Genomic DNA, 25,553 nt, shown 5'->3' with positions numbered 1-25,553 from the left:
CCTACTTTGTTCATTTGTTTGTGGTCTCTGCCCAAGAGCCATCAGGCCCCTCTGCCTGTTTAGTAGCAGTGGTTATTAGAAACTAATGCTCACGATTCACTAACCCTGTGTCTAGCACCATGTTTTGAAGTATTTTGATTATATTCACTCTTATTTGATTTTCCTGTCATACTTTCAGAAAGAGAAGCGGGGTGGGGGTGGGGGCAGAGTCGGGAGGCACTGAGCAGAGTTAGTCAGCCCATTTACTACCACACAGTTAGTGAGAGGTGGAGCTGGATGCAGAACTCAAGAGCCGGCTTCTTGATCACTTCTGTGGGACACTGCCATCTTTTTCCTCTCCATCCTCAGCATCCATGGCTCATATTCACATCTAATGCATTATCCTTTCCTGCAGACCAAGCTTGGGAGCAACTGTCTTCATGAAACCCTTCCTTCCCCTTCCTTTCTCTTCCTCATTGTCCTTTCTTAGAACTTTCCATGAGTGCCCCTCCACCCCTTATTCTCTTAGCATGCTCTTCTCTCTTGCCCACGCTGTACTTACCAATATGCTCTTCTGAACCCTGCATTCCTCAAAGACCAGGTCCCCCATTCTATTCATCTTCAGGTTCCCTGTGGCTCTCTCAGTATCCCATTCTGCATAGCGTCTCACTAAATGCAGTCACGGACAATATTACTTGGGTCAGCATGTTCCTGTCAGACTTTTAGGTAATGCATTATCTACTAAGGTCAATACAGTGGCCTGTAACTGAGGCTGTCTGTGGTTTGCAGCCCTTTCCCAGTGAGAAACAAAGATGCCTCCTTGTCTCCCTGTATTCTCCTTTCCATCACGGTAATATGACAGTGGCTATTTTCCCTGGAGGTTAAGATGAGAGTAACGGTGAGGAGGGAAGTCTGGCTTTCTCAGATGCAGTAAGTGATGGTGAGAAATGCACTTTTGTCAGCCTCTCTCTATCCCCCACCCCCTCGAAAGAGTGAGTCCGTGGAGTTGCACTCACCTGTGGTAAAAAAGTAAGCCAGCTCTCCGGTAAACAATAATGTGATAAGATTAATATCTAAATAAGATAGAACATGTTGCTATATGCCCAATTCCTGAGGACAAATTTTGCCTTTAGATGGAGCAGGTTATTGCCGTTTCAAAAATCTTCGAACTTATAACCTAAGACTTATGGCTTTACAACAGTGAGCGTCGCCCCAGTTATAGAATGTCACAGATCTCCCCCCTTGCCTGTGGAGCTGGCTCTATCCACCAATCACACTTTCTCCAGCTCCCGAACCTGTAACAGTAAAGCAAGACAGATGTTGTAAACTCCAGACCTGGCTGACCAGGACATCGGAATAGCCAAGGATGGATGCTGAAATCAACATCTGTTGTTTCTCTCATCGGCTCCAGGCTGCGCAAAGTGTTCCCTTCACTCTATCGTTGCAAGTGTCTGTGAGCACTGAGGGACTCGGTTATGTTCAGTGAGCTCAAAGGTGCCTCTTTTACCTGTACCTTAGCATGACTGTGTCACAGCTGATGAGGAATGGCTTCTGCCGTGACTAACCAGCCAGCAGATTTTAATGCAGAGCCTGTCTGGCATGTCTTCCCTCTGTGCTCCAGGTCTTCTGTTTTTTTCAGAAGCAGGAGAGTAACATGCACATCAGATAGGCAGCTTTCGACTGATGCAAATCTCATCTTTCCTGCTGCGTAGCTGTGGCCGCTTGCTTTTCCTTACACATTTTTCTGTCATTGAGAGGTTATGACAACATGAGCCATATTGTATTTATAAACATCACGTGTTTCCTTGATCTGGCTGCAGTTTCTGCCAGACAGCACACAGGGAAGAAACATTGCTCGTTGGCTCAGCATTGGTTTTCGTTGTGCTGATTTCCGGAACAGGAGAGCTGCATTCCTGCTCAGCTTTAACTTTCATAGAGAAGTAATACCTCTGAATGGCCGTGAAATAGTTTTAACAAGGGTGGCTATTGCTCCTTTAAACCACATGTTTTGACTAAAAGCTTCCTTCTGTGAGGAAGCAAAGCCTAGCATTTAGTCACCATGAAGACAGACAGAGCCGGAAGCGCGTTCGACAGATGGGTGGTTCTGAGGTCTCTGAGAGTCTAGAAAGTTTCTTCTAGAAAAGAAGAGACCACGGAGAATGAAAGGTAAGATCTGCCTTTAACACAGAGTGCAGCCCTGCAAAGATTCCTCTTCTGGGCTCTGGCCCGGCTGCATCCTTCCCTCTTTGCCTGATGTCTCACTCCAGGGAGGAACTGGAGTTGGAGGGTTTGTATGAACTTCTGGTGTGCTGCTTTGGAAGCAATCTCATTGTTATTGAAATTGCTCTGATTTTAAAGGTCCCCTTCTGCATGTACAGACCCGTGATCAGAGAGCCTGTTTTTGGTTAAGCTTGTAGGTTAGGGACAGTTTTGAACGGTCAGTGCAGTTTGCCTGAGCAGGGCACGTTCATTTACGGGCTTGTGGCAGTCGTCAGTATTTTCTTAAAGATGTTGTCTTTCATTCAGTTCTGAGATCAATGGAGAGAATTGAGAAGTAAGAGGAAGCTGTGCGTGGCTTGTAGCATTCTAGGGAAGGTACTGGATTCTTCTTCCTGTGAAATCCATCTTAAATTGTTATGTTATTTTAGTTTGGGGAGTGATATCAATTTAAGCTTAAGGAAGGAACACTGAACAAGTGTCGAATTTTTTAAACAGCCTGATCTGTTATGTGGGGTTTAATGATTGCCCAAAGTCATGTCTATTTGCAATAATGGGTCTGTCACACTGCGTGACATCACATTATGGAGTACTTTTAAATGAATGCAATGAGGGACATGCCCTTTAAAGCCTGTCAGCTTCCTTTTAAAGGAACACATTCACGGATCTGCTCATCCGCACTGGCATGTTTTGAGCCCAGTTTGTAGATGATTTAAACACGCGGGACATTGTCCTCCAAGATCGTCTTTATTCCACACACCACTTCATACCGCCATCAAGGTAGCCCCATGGCATAAATACTGTGACACCCATTTCCAGACTGGAAAACTGAGGCTGAGGGTGATAAAGTAACGAAGATCACACACTCTTAAGCAGCAGAGTTGAGATTTGAGCCTGCGTGTCTGTGCCTTACACCACGCTGGGAGCAGTTAAAACGTCATATTTACTCAGTGTCGATATTCTTTTGTACTTTGGCGGGTCTAGTTGTTGTTTTGAGGGGTGTCTCTTATTTGTTTTTTGTAAATTGGGAGCCTTTGAAGCCTGAAACTGTACCAGGGTGATATTTATGTTTACTGTGGGACTAGGTTACAAGCTAAAGTGACGGGAAGGTAGTCAGCATCAGATACAGTGGTGACAATAAAAAACACGTCGCATGAGCCGCTGTTTCTGTTGCAGGCTTTTTACTGTCTTTTTTTTTTTTTTTTTTTTTTCCACAAAGGCTAAGTTGTTCAGGGTGGAGAGAACAAAAAAATAAAAAAAAGCAACTATGTTTGTGGGAAAGATCAGGGAGTGTATTTCTGAGTTTGATAATGGAGTTAAAAGAGACTGCTCCCGTGGCTGCCCACTGTCCTTTCAGAAGCAGAGCAGGGGAAATGCTGCTAAAGAATCTCGAGAGGGGAGGTTCTGGAGTTTGGGCTGCAGGCTTGCTTCACCTTCACTAGTGCTCTGCTGAGCCCCCTTCTGAATACACAGATGCCAGCCCCACAGAGGAAAATAACCTGGTGATTTGTTATGCAGAGTTCTCACCAGGGATGCAGTTGCTCACATGACACAGGCTTGGGGTTTCAGAAGGAAGGCAGCCTGCACCCAACCCCATTAGAGCAAATGATGAAAAATCTCAAAGCCAAACTCCTTCTGCAAATTAATATATACTAATGACTATGTTGTTGCTCTTTTTGAATCCAGGGTTGGCCAAACAACCAGCCCACCTAACTATCACTTGAAGCAGCTTTGCACTTCTGCAGATGCTCAGCACCCCCCACCCATCAGAAGTCACACTGAGCAGGAGAGCTCTTACCACACCCCTTGGCTTCTCATATCCAAGCCACGCCTCCTTTTTTTGCTGCTACAAGTTGCCTTTGACTGGGAGCATTATGCATCCTTGTCTTCCCTCTGCAGACCTCCTTCCCACAGGTTGTTCTCTGGCTCTGCTTTCACTATTCCATGTTCTTTGTGGGTCTCCGCCAGGGTGGTCCAGCCTGTGCCAGATTGTTCCTATATCTTCCCAGGCTTCCTAGGTCTGGCATCCTGCTCCAAGGCAGGCTGACCAGTGTCTGTGCCTTTCCCCGAAATATCTGAGGTGAGTATGCTATTTTCATATAAATCTAAGAGTAGAGGGAACAATGTATTAATAATGTGTTTTTAACGTCCAAGTCACCTGCAGTGACATTTCTCTCCTCCCTGCTTTTCCCTATAGTGTAACAGCTTCTTTCCTTGTATGTAATTTGCAGGAGCAAAAAAAAAAAAAAAAAATTCCATCTGCTTTTGAGGAAATACTGTTTTAGATTCACGACTCAGGAAATATTCCCAACATGGATAGTTGTTGTTCCTTCTCTTGGTGACTAAGCCTGACTAACTTGAAGTCTTTGGGTTGAGGAGCCAGAAAGAAGGTCTTACATAACACCGTCTGTAGACTGTTCGTTCTGATTCCAGAGGCTTGGCATGGCTGGAGAGATTTGGTCAGGTTTACAAACCAAGGAAGGGATGGAAAGTCAGGCAGAAGTCCAAGATGCTCACCCCAGACCAATCCATGCTGGTCTTTGCCTTTGCTGTCATCCCTCTTGGTCTCATCTTGGGATAGGGAGAGGGCGGTGCATCAGACAGACAGACAGAAACAGAGGTTCTCTGTGTAGGTCTCCATGCCCAGCTTTCCAGTTCGTTTCCTGGTGTGCTTGGGGAGACTGTGTCCCTGCCTTCTTGCCTTCCATGGCTGTAGCTGGTCCAGCTTGGTTTCATTTACCCTCCTGAAAGCAGCCTACATCTCTCATCTTGATTATCTTACTGAAAATGAACCAGCAATCCTGTCAGAGCTAGGATTCATTAATTGGAAATGCATGGGCCTGCACTGAAAATAGATTTTGAACCAACCAAATTTAGATTATCCTGTATTTTTATGGAAGGGGAGTGGGGTCATCAAGTCAGTTGAGAAACAGCAGCTGCTTATGAAAGATGCCTACTGCTGCAGTGGCATGCTCGACTTTCAGTGTCTCTGGAGGAGCAGGTCTTGCTTGCAGTTGTTTTGTATGCAGGTTGAAGGTTCTACACCCAAGCTACTTGCAAAGCTGTCCTCCCATTGCACCACTGGTTTTTGGGTGGTACATGGGAAAGGGGGCTTTGCATCCTTTTGGTTTTTTTGTAGTTTTGACATGAGGGCCTCACTGTGTATCCGAAGCTGGCCTCGGCGGCTCGTATTACAGGTGTGTGCTACTACACCTGGCTCAAGGTTCAGTCATTGTATGGTATTGTCTTTAATTATTTTTTAAAAAGATTTGTTAAGACCAAAGGCCTGAGAACTAATGAGCGTTGTTGTTTTGGTCACACCTAAACAATTAAATGAGTGAAGTTCAGGTAGAGTAAGGTTAGAGCCTAAAACGGTGAGCGGTTTTGTCAACGCAGAGTTAATCCTATGGATTAAGACTTTAGGATGCAGTCTAAGCTGGGCGGTCACAGAAGGTGTAATTATTACGCATTGTATACAACTGAAAAGAATGAATCATTTTGTTGTCAAAATCCCACCTAATTCCATTTGAAGAATTGTTATTATTCCCCCACAAAAAAAGAAGGCATCCACAAAGTCATTTTGTGCAGATATATTTCCTTGAGGCCTCTCCTAATAAAAGGTGTGACTATCCAGGGCTTCATCTAAGCCACTGTACAAGCAGCACAGAGTCACCCCACATTCCTAAAGCATGAACAATATGCTGGATTCGTTTGCCAGGTCCACACATGCACTTGATTTCATTTTGGTTTTGGTGGGGGGGTTTTTTTCCCCCTTTATTTTCCTGTGACATCAAAGGTCATGGCTTGCCTTGTCATGTTTACCCTTTGAACCCATTATTCCGCATTTGCCCTTAATAGAGGAAGAAGTGCCGAACACAGCCCTAGGGAGCAAAAAGTCAAAACACAGCCGCAGTGGAAAACGTCTATAGAGCGTCTGAACATTAATGTGTTTCTCGTGTAACCCTACACCACGTGATCAGAGCTGGGCAGCTTCATTCATGATGAGCACAGAGAACTGTATCTTGTACTTCCAAAGAGAGACATGGATTGCAACATTCTGAAGATGCTTGGCACCGTGTAGCTGTGAGTGAAGGAACATTCTAGATGCATCTCTACAAAGTAGATAGCATTTTTTGCTTCCCGTTAAGAGCAAACCTAAAAATATATTTCCTAGCAGCTGTTTAACTGCAAAACAAGAAGGAAAAAGGATCTGCCCCACTGCAGAGTAATTTACTCAACCAGATATCTACAGGGTCAGACCTCATTGCTTCAGAAATCTGCCAAAGATTTCACTGTGTATATTTAGACCAAGGAGCCTATTAGCTTGTGATCTAAGAGAACCTCTGTATTCTCATAAAAATGAGAAATGTGGCAGTATTGGCAACCAAGGCTATAATTATGTTAATGTGGCCATTTGAAGACTGAAATACGTTATTTAAAAACGTTCTGTATTTTTATTATTCATACAATGATCCGGAGAAATTTAGAAAAAGCCTAGCAAACTTCTATTCTGTATCACCTTGTGACGAGGGCATAAAGATGAGTCAAATAGAAATTTTTGAGTTACATTTTTTTTTATTAAAAGATATATGTTCATATATATATATATATAAAATGTGTCTTCAAAATATAAAAACTGACCCCATGAAAACTGAGGTTCTTGCGGAGTTGTGGCCCAAGTCCAGGACCTTACACATGCTGTGTAATCATTTCTCTACTCATCAGTGTCCCCACAGCTCACACTGTCCTTTAACTCACCCTGTAGCACAGGAAGACCTTGAGCTTTAGGTCTTCCTGCTGTAGGTCCTTGAATAGCTGAGACTACAAACAAGTGCCATCAGTCCCAGGCCAAATATATTTCTATGTTTTAAGTATTCAGAAGTGAGTATGTGTGAAAAGCCAACTTAATCGTGGGTGTCCAGTAATAAAATATGTCCATTTTCTTTCTATCTATATATTTTTTTGCTATACATAAAATAACATCATTAATGTAAAATGATGTTTTACATAATGTAAAATGATGTTGTATCATTTGTACAAAACAGTGGGCCTAATCATGGCATCATCACACACGTACACAGGGTACATCATGACAGTATCATGATTCCTATCATCATGACGTCATCGTACATGGACACGCTCCACAATTTATTTTTGAGCAATAGTAAAAGATAATTTCTTTTTTGTCAAGGATTGTGCAAAGGTACCCAGATGTCTGTCGCCAGGGTGAATGTATGATAGACCAAGGAGGACTGTGATTAACTGAGAAAATTCTGAAAATATTCAGATTACCTCGAACTCCTAACACTAACCCTAACCATAACTCCTAACCCTAACCCCTAACCCCAACCCTATCCCCTAACCCCTAACCCCAACCCTATCCCCTAACCCGTAACCCTAGCCCTAACCCCTAATGCTAACCCAAACCCCTAACCACTAACACTAACCCCTAGCCCTAACCACTAACCACTAACCACTAACCCTAACCCCTAACCCTACCCCCTAACCCCTAACCCTAACTCCTAACCCTAACCCCTAACTCCTAACCCTAACCCCTAACCCTAACCGTAACCCCTAACTACTAACCCTAACACCTAACCACTAACCCTGACCCCTAACCCCTAACCCCTAACCCCTAACCCTAACCCTGGCCAGCAATGCATGTATCCGTCAGTTCCACTATGGCAGAGACAGAAGAGAAACAGAAGAGAGGGTGCAACCTGGCCCATGCTTTCAGAAGTGTTAGGCCATGCTCAGCTGGTTCTTTGTTTCTGGGCTTGTTGTAAAGAAGAACATTCTGGAGAAGGTTTGGAACAGGACAGGTGCTCACTTCATGGAAGGAAATCGGAAGTCCGACAGCAGCAGAGGAAGGGCTTCAGGGCAATGCTTAGTCCCTCAGGACATGCCCCTAGTAATGGACGTAAAGTGACAGCACCTCTGACAGTACTCACCCCTTCCAACAATGCCATATTAGGTTTTACACCCACCCACAGATGAAGGCAGAGCCCCCGTGTTCCAATCGCCTCTCCATGATTCTGTCTACCCACTGTTGACCAGGCCTCACTACGTCATCCTTTAAGGATTTAAAGATGATTTTCCTGGCTGATAAGATAGAAAGGGAAAGAGAAGGATCCAACACAGAACTGTAGCTAATTACTTATTTACTAATAACTTACTCGAAATTGTTGAAGTTCGCGTTTGCTTGTTGCACCAGTTGGAAATGACTACAGAGTCTGTGGTGGTGTGAATGAGAAATGTCTCCCCCAAGCTCATGTGGTCCCTATGTGGTGGCTCTGTCTGGGGAGGCTTAGGAGGTGTGGCCACACTGAAGGAAGTATGTCGTTGGGCTGGGCTGTGGGAGTGTATAACCTCTCGCTACTTTTGGTTTCTGTTCTCTGTTTCGTGCTTGCTGTTGAAAGACGTGGACTCTTCACTCCTTGTTCCTGCTGCTATGCCTGCTGTGTGCTGCCCTGCCTCCCTGCCATCTCTCTCTCTCTCTCTCTCACACACACACACATACATGCATACATACACACATACACACACACACACATACACGCATACATACACATATACACATACATACACATACCCACACACGCACACACGCACGCATGCACGCACGCACGCACGCACGCACGCACTTGCCATGGCGCATACATGAGGCTAGAATACAAGGCATAGGAGTTGGGTCTTAGCTTCCAACACGTGGATCCCCAGGATTGTCCTCAGGTCGGCAGGCCTGGCTATCAAGCACCTTTACCTGATACAACAGCTCACTGACCCAAGGAAGATTATTTTCTTATATCTTCTTAAGTGTAAGTCCGTGCCATACACTTGGACTTTTCTCCTCAAAGATGAAGTCTTTCGGGTAGCAGTGGTTCTCAACCCTCCTAAGGCTGTGGCCCTTTCATACAGTTCTTCATGTTGTGATAACCCCCAACCATAAAATCATTTAATTGCAGCATATTCCTAACTGTAATTGTGCTACTGTTCTGAATCATAATACAAATATCCAATACCCACTTCCCAAAGGGGCCGCGACCCACAGGTTGAGAAACAGCGTGCTACAGCAAGGTATACAATGCTTACATTTGGAATTGCCATTCAGTCATGGGCTCTTCCGTTCCTCTAGTAGGATGTATCATTTTCTTCATCCTCCTATGAATATATTCAAGTAGATATTATTCATTTTATTCACCTTGTCTTGACTCACCAACTCCGTGAGGGGCCCATGAATATTTGTTAGCGATATTAAAAATAATGTGAATTTTTCATGCATTTCTATACCCCAGATAATGTAGCAGAGATTTAATTCATTTAATATTCATGGCCCCAAATGGATAAGCACAAGAGGCATTTCTAGAACAACTTAGCAGCAAGATTAGAGGCTAGGGGAAACTCGTTGCCAAGGCCAAGGGGAAGTTTGAGCAACAATGTTGAAGAAGAGCTCCCTAGGAGAACCGGAAGCCTGTTGGGTGACAACTCTGTGCTCTTCCACCACTCTGCCTCCTTCCCTGAGCACCATGATGGGGTAGGGGCAACAATTGCTAAAGCTGATTACAGATTTGGAAGGGGGTGCTAGGCAACTATTTGCATATTGGTTTCAGCAGTGGGAGAAAGCGTGTTGTTTGGGTCCAACCTGGGGTTTGTTTAACTTTAAAGTTGAATGCAGTCGGTGCTCCTTCGGGACTTTGAAACTCACTCCCTAGGTCAGGAAGCCTTTTCTTCATGCGAGGGGCTCACACTTCTTTCCTTTTAGGGGACCGCATTTGGGAAGGACAACTAGACAGTATCTCCCTCTTTCCGTGATGTGGACAATTTGTCCTATGAACCATGACATCTCTTCAGGAAGTGGCTGAGCGTCTAACTCCTCCCTTGGTTTCTTGTGGATTCCTTGGTTTCAGGAATGCTGCAAGGCTTCACCTGGGAGCCCTGGCCATGTGCCCTTGGAAAAATCTTGGAATATCTGAGGTGGAGACGTTCTCTCTCAGGGTCAGCCTGGTTGAGAAGACATGGTGATATCTCTGCTGGAGCAGGGCAAGGCAAAGCAGAGCAGGGCAGGGCGAGCTGCTGCCAAGCTCAGCCTCAGGGCGTGCATGACTCCCAAACTGGTTGTCTTTGAGGTTGTTATTTATCCAAATAAGGCAAGGCAGTGGTTTTTGCTGACCAGCTCAGATTTCTGAGCCCTACTCACTGGCTGGCTAACTTGATATTTGAACTGAAAGCACAAAGGTCTCCCTTTGAAATGGAGTACTTTTGCGGGGTTCACGGATATCCTGGAGTCCTTGTTTCAAAGAGTTCCCCCTGCGTTTTTACATGATTTAGATGATGTGGCTACGGTCTGGTTTGCTTTACCCTTCTCTTCTGGCTCTTGGAACAAGCAGCAGAGATGCCTTCGTGCAGATATCTCTGGACTTGATTTTGCACCAAAATAATATTCCACCCCAGAGCCTTCTGAGGTCAGACCCCACACCACTCTCTAGATACTGAACTCTTAAGATTGCTCTGGTGTTTCATAGATTCCGGGCCTGGCATTGGACTTTGAATGAGACAGTTGAAGTTCTGGGTCCGTTTGTTCATCTGAAAAATGGGGATGATAATTACAGGATAAGTATAATTAAGGATTCGACAAGATAAGTCTAGAAAGGAATTGATAAATAGGAAATCTCCAAAACCATTACTTTCTTTTCCTATGTACAAAATCTCCCAGCAAATTTAGCAGAGAAATCATAGGCAATGGTGAACTGAGATTCTGTGGATCTGAGTGTATTTGTCTATTGTACTCATTTAGGTGGCTCTTGCTGGATTCTATTTTGAGTGTGTGTGTGCGCGTGCGCACGCGCTTAACTTTCCCTTCTAGACTATGCCTTCCTCAAAGGTGAGGGTTGTGGGAACAAGCAAAAGAAACCTATTCTAAGTACAATCATTTTGTTTTCAGACACCATTTAATCACAGGGGGAAACTAAGTATAAGGTCCCAGGGGCTAGGAGACCTGGGGACTTCCCAATAGCTGGACAGCTTCTGTTGTAAGGAAACAGTTGGCTGGGTTATCCAGCCATCTCAAGGACAACTTGTAATGAAACAGTTGTCTGAGACCAGCCATCTCAAGGACAACTTGTAATGAAACAGTTGTCTGAGACCAGCCATCTCAAGGACAACTTCTCCATCTTGCTGGAAAGAGCAAAGTTAAGTTCAAGATCCCAGACCCAGGAACCTACTCCTATCCTGGTTGATGGAAATTCCCTTGCTCAACCCTTTATGTCAAAAATATGATTGGACAGTGCTCAGCCTGCCTCATCCCGCTCGCTTTATGGTTTCATCCTTTAAATATGCTGCACAACATCCCTTCAGGGTCGCAGTTCAGCTGCTGAGTCTGTTCTACAGCCCTGATCGATCAGTAGCAACTTGATTACAATAAATTTTTGTCATCTACATTGATCTGGTGTTTGAGTTACGTTAGATTTAAGTGGGCCTCACAATAAAGATTATGTCCTGCTTGGTTTTTGTTTTGTTTTGTTGTTTGAGAGAAGGTCTCATTATGTAGCCTTGGCTGTCCTGGAACTCACTATGTACACCACGCTGTCCATTGTCCTTAAACTCAGAGATCTGCCTACCTCTGCTTCCCAAATCCTGGGGTCAAAGCCATGTCCCACTATGCCTGGTGAGGATTATGTCTTAACAGATCCCTTCTCCATCATCAACTGTAACTCTGGATTTACCACATATTGTAGCTACTTGACAAACACTCCATGAATTCACAGAATCATATTTTTGGAGTGGGCATTACAGGAAATCTTATTTAAAGGTAAAGAAGCTCATGTTAATTCCTGGGTTAGAAGCTGATTCAGTGGTTTATTCAGAAGTGCTGTTGGTTGCCCTTCATCATTCTACGATGATTTAAACATTTTTCAGTTATTAATTTATTATTATTATTATTATTTCTATTATTATTATATTGGTGTGGGGGTGTGTGCACACACAGCAGCATACAGGCATTGTATGGATTGGCCCATGAGTGGAGATCACAGGATGATTTCTGAGAGTTGGTTCTCTCCTTCTACCTTAAGCTCCAGGGACTGAACTCAGGCTATCAGGCCTATGGGACAAGTGTTTCTACTTGCTAAGACATCTCACTAGCCTGTCTACCCTGATTTTTGAGAGACACACTTGGAGGTCATTCAGGGATAATAATTGGCTCCAAATACTCGCAGGTGTTTTGTATTCTCTGTCTCAGGCTCCAGCTAAAGCCAAGGAACACAGATGGGGTTTCAAGGGCACACTCATTACAAAGACAAAACTGGAATGCCTCTGAAGGAACTGAGAAAGCAGCCCTTTGCAGCTGGAGCACAGCATCCACTGCCAGTCTTACCCATAAGCATCCTCCCACCTAATATGCCCATGGATGTTTGACACCAGAAGCCACTTAAAATATCCCATATCAGAAGCCACTTAAAATATCCCATATCTTTTTTTTTTTTTTTTTTTTTTTTTTTTTAGTCTTTTCTTGAAGATTTTATTTATTTATTTATGTGAGTGTTCTATCTGCATGTATACCTACATGCCAGAGGAGGGCATTAGAGTGTATAGGTGGTTGTGAGCCATGATGTGGTTGCTGGGAATTGAACTCAGGACCTCTGGAAGAGCAGACAATGCTCTTAACCACTGAGCCATCTCTCCAGCCCCATCCCATATCTTTTAAAGACAGAACAGGAGACCCTGCTCAATCAAAGGTGATTGCCACAAGGGCTGCTTTTGATATGAAACTCCATTATTGTTTCACGTGTATTTGCTGGGGGGTTGGATTTGGTGACTTATAAATTCTTTTCCTCTAGTTCTTTCCCGGGGCTTGTCTCTTATACAATCCTTTCTTCTCCTGACACATTAGCCAGTGTTCAGTTATAGATAAAAATGATGACAAAGCACCTTTCACCCCCCACAGCAGACTGTTTAAAATGGGCTCTGTAATGCAGCTCATCTCACATTATGTTTGTTGTGCTAAACAATAGTGGAAGCAGCATACATCCCCAAAGGATACAGAGTGGACTGCTAAGTGACCATTTGGTTTCCAAGTTCTGTCATTCATCCATGTAACTAACTGCCATCATTTTTCTCTAACTGGCCCTGAAAACTCAGTCTCTCTAGTCTACAGTTGTAGTGATTACCATTCTATATAAATCATTATGAACTCATTTGGTAAGTTTAGACTTGCCATGTCATCAAGCCAAAAAAATGCACGTCTTAATTCTCACATTGTCGCAGTCATCCTGAAAGCTATTTGCTGTGGTATCTAAATTTCTTCAATCACATCATAGGGTCCAGAGAAGGGATCTATGTCTCTGTCCCTGGTTAATGAGTTTGAGAGATAATGCACTAGTTAACCCTGAGAGATATATATGGTCCTTAGAATGGTACCTTTAGCATAAATGGACTCATGATGCTCAGATACTTTAATAAGAAACATCCCAGATATTTTAGTGCATAAGTAATCTGAAATCTGCATATATTCATATCCATATATATCCATGTATAATATTTGTGTCCAATTCTCCTTCCCAAGATATCAACTCCCTAAGGTCAATCTTAGTTCATCTAAACTTAATCGATAGAAACTCAAGAAATAAACAAAAGTTCTAAGTAGCTTTTATTACGGTTTGTTGTTATAATTAGGTATTATTGTTGTTGATCTCTTTGAGGATCTGTAAGGGGCAGCATAGTATATATGATATTTTATATTATCTTCAGTTTTAGGCATCCAGTTAAGGTATTAGAAGTTATTCCCTACAGATGAATGTGACTAAGGTACTACTAGCTACTACGTGTATATACTTGCTACATGATGTTGGACAAGGTTCTTAATTCCCTATGTGTCATTCTGTAGCCATTCAGGACAGTAATACCTGCCCTGTGTACCTCCCTGAGTCCTGGGGCCCATAAGATAAAAATCATAACTGAAGGCACTTTGCGTGGCGCAAAACTACTAAACGGTTTTCATATGCATTCGCTCGAGGGCACATTTAAAATTCTTTTCACAATGAAAGCATTATAAGTTAATAATGCAATATATTATACATTTAAGGTGTACATTAATAATTAAATAGGCATTTCAATAGCTGTTATTCAAAGGAAATAGTGTAAGCCACTGATCTGAGCACATAGGTAGTACACCAGCAACAAATCTAGAAGTCCTAAAAGGGATTCAGGCACAAAAGGACTTTGTCCATGCAGAGGCAAGGGTGGATGCACAGGGGTGGAGAAGGCGTCATTTGATCCGTCTGTTGCGAATGTTTGCAAGAAGATATGCTATTACTAACTGTAACTATTGAAGATACAAAAGGAGTTGTCCTTGGCTCATGATAACACAGGCGGGCAGCCCAGTGGAAGATCGAGTACCCGTGGGGAGGGGGTTCTTTTATCTAACCTTAAGCTCTGCCTGTTCTGTGATTATGCATAGAAGTTAGATGATGCACTTACTGTTATTTCTTTATTCGGCCCCAGCCCAAGCATCTTTGATCACTGCTGGGCACAGGGCTGGTCCAGCAGATCTGGTGGTGTAAGGCTCAACTCAAGTTCTTCAACTATTTCTGGGAATAACACTCATGTTAAATATAGCCATCAGCTAACCTCTGACTGGATCATCTCTTTACTAAGAAGCCAATAATTTTGGCAACAGCCTGTCTGTCTCATGTCTGGGAGACGGTCCATTTATGAGCAAATGAAACATTAATAGATTAATAAGACCTTACAAATGACCATCCTTGCAATTTTAACAGTATAAACAAGATGGGTTTGAAATTTTTCCAGCATAATGATCATTTCCGTTTATGATACCACTTTCATGTCTATAGGCACCATGGCGTTTCTTTTCACATATGTATTTCTGAAACTGATAGTAAGTGAGAAAGAGGAGTGAGGGGTAAATTTCACAATACCCATCAGCCTTCGCAGAGAATAAGCATTATTTCCTACTGCAGTAATACTAGCTGTTTACGGGCAAGACCTTTCTTAATGCTAACGCAAAAGAAATAAGTTGCTTCCACTTCACTTGCAGCCTTAGTCCCTCAAAAGAAGAGGGGGGAATGAATAGCAGTCTGACAAAGGCTGTCTGTCCTACGCGAACAGCCTCGTGGTCAGACAAGAGTACGAGATGCTAGAAGTAGGCTGCACTTGGCCTGGTGGGTCGGAGTTAAGCAGTCCTTTGAAGAGGGGGTTCCACATGCGCCTGTGGGTCGATGTGTATATAGCAAGCATATCCTTTCTGAAAAGGATACATAGCAAGCACATCCTTTCTGAAAAGGATGGTTCATGAGCCACCTCTCTAGAGCCTTGGGTAGCAAACCGGTCTCCCCTCTCTGGGATCACATTTCTGCTTAGGAGAGAGCATTTAACTCATCCTGATTCACCCCAGGATTGGGCTGCCTTTCAGACTCCTTCCTCCCAGCGAGTTACTGTCCCCCACCCCACCCTGTAATGATGAAGCCACGCATGAGATGTGCAGAGTGGAGTGCCCTGGAGCACCCCGAGTGTGAATGGAAATGGTTCGTCGCGGCAGGAAGGGAGAGGCGGGAGAGGAACCAACTTGCACGGTAGCAGGGTCAGCAGAAGCCCTCGTCCTCTAAGCTGGCTGCCATGGCGTAATATGGCATGCTTTACTCAGCCAAAGAGCACCGAGGCCCCCTGATAATCCAAATACAGTGCGGTCCCGCACATGAAGACATGGCGCGGGGGGGTGGGGTGGGGGGATCAAAGATCCAGGCTGTGCCCTGTGCCATTAAGCAAAGACACTGAAGGTGGGATAGGGCTGGATGTGGCTTTCACAGACAATGAGGCCAGCCTTCCTTCCTGGAAAGCCCTCCTGTGACCCCACAGAACCTGCCAACTGTTTGCCAGATGCCCGGGGAACTGAGAGCATGTGCCTCCCGTAGCCTGGTGAGAAATAGCAAATTCTTGCTGATTGGATTTTTTTTTTTTTTTTTAAATCAAAACAAGTGTTTTCAAATCTCTTCTCCTCTTTCTCAACCCCTTAGGTGGCATCTGTTACAACCACTTCGTCAAAATCTTGTTTCTATTGGGACATCTTAGGAGGCCGGTGGTGTCGTGGGCACCATTTTCCGGCCTCCCTTAACAACCACAAGCAATGCGGAGGTAGTAAACAGTTCTCTTGGTGAACTTGCAGTGCTGACTACTGCCTTTGGACTTTAGAGACGTCACAGATCCTTTTGGTCTGCACGAACAACCTCTGACAGTCTGAAAGCGTTTGGTTTTCTTTCTTTCTTTCTTTCTTTCTTTCTTTCTTTCTTTCTTTCTTTCAGTACAGGCAGCCATGCTTGTGGTAGTGGGGTGTGGCTTAAGGCCAGCCAGTGTCTGAGGTTCCCTGTTGCAGGGTTCCCAGCTGGGTGTTGTATTGTCCCTGAGGGCCCAGAGAGCCAGAGCTGGGGAGTGACTAAACAGAGTGCCTCTGTGAGCCAGCAGAAGGCTTGGCTTTTTTCCTCACTCACCTTTTTTGTTAGGCAGGTGTTGGCGCCTGACCTCCAGCAAGCCACTCCTAGTGCGACACAGACCTTCTTGTGCTTATCTCCCTGGGAGAGCAGGCTGTTTGCGCCTTCCCCAGGGGAGGCCTCTGGAGAACCCGGGGTTTCCTCTTCCTTCTTGCCTAGGGTGGGGCTGCCAGGTGCTGCTTGGCTTTCTCAGACCTTGTCTTTCAGCACCTGCGTTTGCCCTCTCTTCTCCCTCCTCACTTCAGCTGGGTTTTCCAGAATGATAGCCGTTGCTAGCCCTGTGCTGCAGAGGACTGATAGCTAGCTCAGCCTGGTTAACAAACAAACAAACAAACAAATGGCTGGTTAATTAGTAGACAACATCTTTCGCTCGGTCTTATTTTTCCCTCAGGTACTACAAACCTGGGGAGGAGACAGGGCTGCCTTTACTTGCCAATAACCAGACTTCAAAAGTCTGGCAGAAAAATGAAGTTTAGGTTCTGGGCCAATTCTTTTTTCTTTCTTTCTTTCTTTCTTTCTTTTTCTTTCTTTCTTTCTTTCTTTCTTTCTTTTTCCAGCACCCATCACAGGAAACTGCTCTGAGAGTTGGGCCTTGGGGGATACTTGGCACGCTGGGGTTCTCTGTGGGTCTCGCTACTTGGTGGCTGGCTGTTGGTCTCTTCTAAGGATCCCCTTTGCCTTACGTAGAATCTGTTTGGAAACACGGCTTATACTGTTAACTCATTTACCCAGGGCTCTCGGCACTGAGCGCCCTCCTTGCTCTGTGTTTCCCTGTAAGCGATTGTTGAAGGATTGAGTCACCCACGCAGTAGCCTGTGGTTGGATGTGGGCTGAGGTTATTCAGTGACTAATTTCCAAGGGGAGGAGGAATTGGCTTATCATTGGGAGAGCTACTTTTTATCCATGCCTGTGTCAGCGTCTCTCTGAAGACCGGGCAAAACAAACCGGTCTTCACCGGGAAAGTGTTTCAGGATCTGAGCGTCCTCGCTGTGTTTTGGACTCTGAAGAGAAGGAAGTGAGGGCCCCGTGGACTCAGATGGAGATCTCAAACAAAGGAGTCCCATAAGCCGGCGCAGAGCCAATGGGCCTGTTCCCAGCGTCAGTTACACAGGTGGTTCCCTCACGCAAACGTAAGTGACTTTAATTCTTTGAGGATGAAAACATCTCTAAGAAAGCTTTTGTTTTCTCCGGTTACTTCATTATGTGGTCTGATGAAGGAGGCCACGTACAGATTCTAGACTTGGGAGGGTGGGGCTTGAAATAGAGTAAGCTGAACATAATAGTCTCTCCCCACAAAGCATATCCGTATGTGCTGTAGACGCTTCAGAAAGAGACTTGATTACGGCAACGTTTCCGCAAAAGATGTTAAATGAATACCCCCCACCCCTCACCCCCACCCCTCACCCCCACCCCCCCCCTCACCCCCTCATCCCCACCCCTCACCCCTCACCCCCCACCCCTCACCCCCACCCCCACCCCAATGCTAGATTTTCTTTCCCAGAAACTATTTTAAAATGTTCTTCTTATCTTACTTTCAAGAAAAGTCCAACCAGATGATGCCTTGTTTCAGGATGTTTGGGGGAGATGAAACACAGCTGGATGTATAGCTGTCTAACTCCAGTGTCATTTGTGCCAACCATTGGTGTCTTCTGGTTTGATGGGAGAATGGGACAGCTTATTGAACTGGGCGCTGTAAGCAAGACTAGCAGCGTGCTACCCAGGGCCACCTGGGTGAGGAGACTGTGTGAAACAGCTCCCTGGTTGCCAGCGTCAGAAGGACTCTAACAACTGAGACACAATAGGGATTTGGGTAGCAGTGGAAAGAGGAAAAGACAGAACCTCACAAAGCAAGCGAGAAAGGAGGAGTAGCCTGGTCTACACATTGCTGGATGGTTGAAGATTTGCCGTGCCCGAGCCTATGCAGACAAATAAATAAATAGTCGACTTGAATTCTGATAAGGGCGTAGGAAGAGCTTTGTTGTTGTGTCTAGGTACTCTTTATTTCTGCTAAGTGAAAAATCTGAGGTTTACTGAAAGACACCAACGTTAAATTTTCTGTAGAGAAAGCTTTAGTGATGAACATAGCTACTTGTAACTTACCAAGAGGAATAAGATACAGAAGAAGCCTTGGGGACAGGATGGAAAACTCAGGAGCTAAAATGATCAGCTGCAGTCCTGTGTGCACGTGCATCTTGCTTATCTTACCACGAAAAGTTAATTTTCTCCTAGTCCTGACTGTGCGTATTAGTATACGAAAACCTCGCACATATATAATGTCAGGTCTTTGTCAGCAAGACAATTAAAAACCACAACCAAACAAAACTGTAGACACCTGAAACTAGGACATTACAGTCATAAGAAGGACACTAGCTTGAGTGGCAGAGGTTGTTATAAATTAAAAATTATTGAAGCTTACCTACCCCAACAGCCATACAAGTATCTTGTGAGGCAATTAAAGTATAATTTTTACAAATCACCATGAGGTTCCTTCCTCACCTTCTACCATGTCCTGAGTGAGGTACCTTCAGCTGACTGGGGCATTTACTATATGAACCGGAGTTATCTCATGTTAAGAGTTTGTTCTTGTAGACTTGAAAGCCATGTTTTCCCACAGCTTAATGGGATTACCATGTCATCCCCTTTTGGGACTCTATTTAGAGCAGAGGGTGAAATGATCAGGGTGCTTTTTAAAGCTCAGTCTTGGGAAATCAGACATAGCCTGGCAAAACACCACGAGCATTTTGCCAAAGGCTTCTGACATCTGTGCCACTGGTATTGATGGAGACGTTCAACCTCAGGCTAACTGTTCTGTCATAGTGGAATGTTTGGTGGCTAACTCAGTGGCCCCACTGGACCATTGCAAGATTGTTTTTGAAGTGGAAAAGGCAGGGATGATGCCAGCCAGCATGGTCAGGAGGTATGTGTCACTGGCGACTGTTAGTTAGCATGAACGCCCAGACCAAGATGGATGCTGGCTCTTTGGTATTTTGACTGACACCCATGCTTATCATATGAATGCACAGCACAATCTATAATAATAATAATAATAATAATAATAATAATAATAATAATATCAACAACAACAACAACAATAATGTTTTTTAAGACAGCGTTTCTCTGTGTAGCTTTAGCTGACCTGGATTTACATTGTAGACCACGCTGGCCTTGAATTCATAGCAATCCACTTGCTTCTGCCTCCTTGAGTGCTGGGATTACAGAATTTTTCTTAACTGATTTATTCTTTCAGAATTTATCCATACACACCACCAGAAACTTTAATGATTTTTTTTTCTAATCAGTCTTTTGCTACTCCATTTTAAAAGATACTTTATTAAATATAACTTTTAGCTATGTCTTTTAATATCACAAAACATTTTCTAAATTCATACTCGAATATGTCTGCTGTCTTTAAAAGATACACGTCTGCGTTTTTATTAATTAGAATAATTTTTTACATTTTCCTTTCACTAATATTAATTTTATCTTAGCAGTTCTCTACTGTTTAGAATCTTGTTCTTTTTTTTAACTCTCTTAACAGAAAGATGGCTATTTCTACTGTGGCCAGCTAGGCTGGGATCCTCAAAATCTAGATGTTACCTCGAGCTAGATAAGAAAGAAGAAAGCAGAGATGACCCTGGATAAAGCACTTAGCGGTCTTGTTAACCTCTGTAATTCCCAGCAATAATGTCAGCAAAACTTTTCTTGTTCATTTGGCTTAGGCAATGTGTGATGTTCTGTACACAGTGGCCTGTTTGAGTCTATGTGGTAGATGATTTTATCTTGAGATTCCTTTTGGCTGGTTATCATATTGCATGTGATAATTGTTTGGGGCATTTGGTCAGATACTCACTGCCAGATGAGTCAGACCCTCTCAGATTTTATGACCTATAAAGCCATGCACTGAGCTTACCTTTGTCTGTTCCATGTGTCTTCCAGCCGTTCTGGAGAACTAATCGAGTACACTTGCCCATGATGACCTTGGGTGGGGCCCTTTGGGTCTGCTTCCTTGCACACCTGAGTCATGTATATGTCAGGTAGGCAGAGAGCGAGCGGTCATATAAGCTGGAACGTTAGGGCACCTGGAACCAGGACTAGGTATGGAACACAAGAGTAAGGACACTGGGTAGTGTGAGTATACCACAGTCAGATTTGGAGAACAGTGAGCAGACTAGCCCAGGGGGGCATGAACTCCATGCTGTGTTAAGGAGGAAAGAGAATAGTGAGACACACTGTGATTGTGTAAGTCGGGAGCCTGCTCCCCGTGAGGTCTCCAGACCTGCTCCTTAGGGAATTGAGAGGCCACTTCTGTGATTGTTTGGGAAGTGCTCACAAACAGCTTCACTTAATTGTTGCCTGTTTGTACCTACTTTGCATTTTAACCTGGTCACTTTCTTTGTAAAATTCGTTATGGTGCATAGAGGTCCCTGATTCTTTCAAGAGCTCTGTATCGTTGGATGCCAGGGACAGGATAAGAAGCTGTGGAAGACTAACTGGCTCTTGCCCTGCCTTCCCACCAAGAAGACCCGGGGTGGGGGGGGCAGTTTTGGGGGGAGCTCTCGCCTTCTCAGTAGCAGCTAGAAAGCTTGTCTGGAGCTGTGTCCCAGTGCCTGGCGCTTAGAAAGCACTTGGTAAAGGCTTCTCACTAAACGGATTTCTGTGATGAGGGATCAGTTTCTTTTATTCAAAGCATGGGCTCTGTTTCGTATCCAGTCTACTCTCCCCCATCAGGCACGCCATCAGGCGCACATTCTGGCTCTTCTCTGTTTGCGCCTCCTCCTCTCTCCCACGTTCCCATCACAGCCATCCCTCCATCCCTCTGACATCTCTTGGAAGTCAGGATAAGGGACAACGGTCTCCGCTTTCCTCTTGGGCCTTGATCTGTTTATCAGGTAATCGTGTCCTGGATTTATTTGTGGTTTTGGTTCTGGGTGGTTGCAAAGCACAAGTGCATTTTCCTTCTTTCCTCATTAAGTTGATTCTTCTGACTGTTTCTCTTTGAAGATGCATTTGTCCAAGAGCCAGGGCCATCTTTACCTCTCCTGGACCACACAATACCACAGCCTAGATATCTGAGCTACCCGCCCAATGGTCCAGTTTATAGTGGCCTGCTGCCTCAGTCCCATCACTATCTAATGGCCCCGTAGGACTGTGCCTTCAGGACTTTCCACCGTGCCCCCACCATCCTTCGGATCCCTTCTCTTCTCACGAGTTTACCTATCACCTCACTGTTCCCTCCCTACTCCCCCAACCTGCTGTGCTGTCTCTACTGGGGTTCAAATAAAGAGTTGGCGAGTGAATTGAACCCCTTTCCACACTTCTCCCAGGGATCCACTTTGCCTTCTAGCCATGGTCTTACATAGCATTAGCCTGGAAAGGTGAGGAAGTGTTTCTTAGTTATTCACCAGGGCTAATTGTAGGAAAATGTGCCCAACACAGGTTTTGGAAAACATAACTTTAAACCCATGTGTGCATTAACCTCATTTATTAAATGGCTTAAGAAGCTGTGACCTCAATATTTAGAGCATGACACCATGTTGCTGCCATTGGGTATATGTTGGATTTTTTGAGGTTGCTACAACAAATTGCTAGAGACTTGGAGTTCTGGGATGGGGTGCCATAGTAGAGTGTTTGCCTAAGAGATGAGGCTACAGGTTTGAATACCAGTATTACAAAACAAACAAACAAACAAAACCTTTAGGCTTTAAATGTCATGAGCCTATTCTTGTATAGAGGTTGGGTTTCTAAAATGAGTTTCATGGGCCATTATCAACCTGGAGGCAGGACCGCCTTTTGGTTGGAGCTCTGAGGGAAAATCCATTTCCTTGTCATGTGAAGTTGTAGTCCTTAGTGCCCGCCTCCTCCTTTGGTCTTTTAAGTCCCCAGAATAGCACCTTCTGCCTTTCTCTAGAGAACTGTTTCTGCCGTTGCAAACCCCCCTCCCAAGCTTGTCTTCCTTGTTTCCCGAGTGCAGTGAGCCCATCTGGAATCACTCTGTTACCTCAGGATCCATAGCTTGGTTGCCTCTATAAAGTCCCTTCTGCCAATAAGGGGACATATTCTCAGGGTCCATTAATTTGGTGTTTGTGTCTGGTAAGAAGATGAGAGGCACAGCCAGACTCCCCTATTAAGAAATTCACCTTGTCACACCAAGACTCCTCTAAAAACATGAATATTTAAGTATGTTTTCTGATGCCTTGCTTTGTTTCCAGATGCAGAGAGAAATTGTTTATGCAAGAGGAGATGGCCTTGTCGCCCCCCGACCAGGATCCACAGCTCACCCGCCTCACGCAATTCCAAACTCCCCACCATCCACTCCAGTGCCCCATTCCTTGCCTCCCTCTCCATCCAGAATTCCTTATGGGAGCAGCCGTCCCATGGCTATTCCTGGCAATGCCACCATCCCCAGGGACAGACTCTCAAGCTTGCCAGTCTCCAGATCCATCTCCCCAAGCCCCAGCGCCATTTTAGAAAGAAGAGATGTCAAGCCGGATGAAGACATGAGCAGCAAAAACCTGGTTATGTTCAGAAATGAGGGTTTCTATGCTGACCCCTACCTCTATCACGAGGGACGCATGAGCATAGCTTCGTCCCATGGCGGCCACCCTCTGGATGTCCCAGATCATGTCATCGCGTATCACCGCACAGCCATCCGGTCAGCAAGTGCTTACTGTAACCCTTCCTTGCAAGCAGAGATGCATATGGAGCAGTCGTTATACAGACAAAAGTCAAGGAAATACCCTGACAGCCATTTGCCTACCTTGGGCTCCAAAACACCCCCAGCCTCTCCGCACCGGGTGGGTGACCTAAGAGTGATAGACATGCACCCACATCTTAACGCACACGGCCCCCCTCACACCCTGCAGCCAGACCGGGCCTCACCCAGTCGCCAGTCCTTCAAAAAGGAGCCCGGCACCCTAGTGTACATCGAGAAGCCACGGAACACTCCGGGATTATCCGGCCTCGTAGACCTGGGGCCTCCTCTAGTTGAGAAGCAGGTTTTTGCTTACAGCACAGCTACGATCCCCAAAGACAGAGAAACCAGGTAAGGCATTGGGGTGCTGAGGGAGGTCTATGCCTGTGGGTTGCTGAGAGCTGCTTTCTAGACCCCCACAAGCCAGGCAACAAAATTCTGAGCATCAGGGAAGACTGCCCTTCCCTGCCGAGTTCCTGAGTGAGTGGGGTCAGGTCAGTGAGGTCCACTAGTGCCTGTGTGAAAGGAGACAGAGGCGTCACAAAGGCCGCCGGCCCTAGCTGCCCCTGGACTCTGGTCCTCACAGCACTGCCACTGGAGCCATTGGGGAGGAAACAGTGATTAGCAGAAACCATGCAGACAGTGGATGAAGGGTCATAAGAATTGTCAGCCATAGAAAATGAGTGGTAGCCTAACTGTCGGTCACAGGCATTTACCGTCTGGCTATAGAATGTGATTTTATTTTCTCATCTGGTTTTGGGGACTGGAAAGAATGAGTTTGCATGAGCATGGACTGTCTGGATTTATTACTTATTCAGGGGTGGGCCTGGGATAGGTAGCAGTTTTCCAATGACTAAAACACTCTCGGTATTGCACACGCGCGCACAGGTGTGTGTGTGTGTGTGTGTGTGTATGTGTGTGTGTGTGTGTGTTGTGTGATGTGAAGGATATCAGTATTCAAACTTTATATCCTGAATATGTCTTTAAAACCCTCCAAAATCTGCCAAGTAATAATTGAAAAACAAATTTTGATGGAGCAAAATTTCCTAACCTGAATTGATTGAAAGGAATAAAATTAGTTATGTAAACATAAAATTTAGCAGAGAGATTGAGGCGAAAGGAACAATTTCCTATTTCATGTGAGTTCCAAAAAGATAAAATATAGGAATCAGATATTAAGTTGCTCAGAACCTGCTTAGAAGCGCTGTTCCTCACTAAAAACGGTTCCATTGCCTGCTGTTATATAACCTCATAAGAAGTCCAAACTTGTGAATGGAATGTGAACTGTCTTCCTAACTTACTGTTTCCACACACAAATCAGTCCAAAGCCCTGTCGCCTCTAGCAGAATTCTCATGGGAGGCTGTCCCTATTCATTTAGTCATAAGGAGTCTCAAGCACAAAGATTTCAGGAGAACAAAACAGGAAAGAACATGAACATTTTGGGGTCATTAATGCAAGAACCAAATCCAGCTCTCACAGTCGAAGAAACAGCATGTGGCTGATGGGTGTGAGGATGTAGAAGTAAGAAACAGGAGGGAATTGGAGCTGGTGGTGAGCAGGGCAGTGCGTCCCTGAGGTGCAGATGCGTCTGTGAGATGCAGGCTGGGAAATGGTGTGTCACAGGGAGGACGAGAGTGAAAAGCACAAGGGTTTAGTGCATAAAATTATTTTTTAAAAAATACCCACTTCTGGGGTGTAAGGCTGAGCAGCAGAGTCCAGCCCCCACCAGAGTCCACCCCCTCCCCATCTTTCCACCATGCTGCCACCGCTCCATGGGTGACTCGGGGCTGGATGGGGGGGGGGTGGGACAGAGAACCAAGAGCTTAACTCACCACCATCCCGTGACATTGTTCCCATGGTGGGTTCTGGGTACATCCTCTGTATTAATTGCTTCTCTGCTGCTGTGATAAAATACCATGACCAAAAGCAACTTAGAAGACAAAGAGCTTATTTTCACTTACAGTTATAGAGGGCTAGGTGTCCATAATGGTGAAGGAAATGTGGTGGCCAGTGGCTGAGAGTTCGCATTTTAACCGCCCTTAGGAAGCAGTGTGAGAACTGGGAGTGGGGCCCGCCTATAAACTCTCCAATCCCACCCCCCATTCCCACCTCCTAACGGTTCCCCAACATTCCCCAAAGTGCTGCCAACTGGGAACCAAGGGTTCAA

At 44.9% G+C, this 25,553-nt stretch overlaps 1 protein-coding gene across 13 annotated transcripts in view; it reads left to right on the top strand.

Annotated features, from left to right (window-relative positions):
- Kiaa1217 (KIAA1217 ortholog) overlaps positions 1-25,553 on the top strand; it is a 302,809-nt gene that overhangs the window by 216,503 nt on the left and 60,753 nt on the right. For 11 of the 13 annotated variants that reach the window (XM_051151247.1, XM_051151246.1, XM_051151250.1 and 8 more), the window contains one exon: positions 22,904-23,736. In XM_051151247.1, coding sequence (XP_051007204.1) covers positions 22,904-23,736 — 833 coding nt within the window. Of the gene's footprint in view, positions 1-1,625; positions 2,146-17,665; positions 17,825-22,903; positions 23,737-25,553 lie in introns of those variants that run through there. The other 2 variants (XM_051151258.1, XM_051151259.1) reach the window with 2 other exon arrangements.

This window comes from Acomys russatus, chromosome 9 (assembly GCF_903995435.1).
Source record: "Acomys russatus chromosome 9, mAcoRus1.1, whole genome shotgun sequence".
Classification (NCBI taxonomy): Eukaryota; Metazoa; Chordata; class Mammalia; order Rodentia; family Muridae; genus Acomys; species Acomys russatus.
The sequence above is the reverse complement of the archived record's forward strand: the minus strand, read 5'-3'. Positions and strand labels throughout refer to the sequence as shown.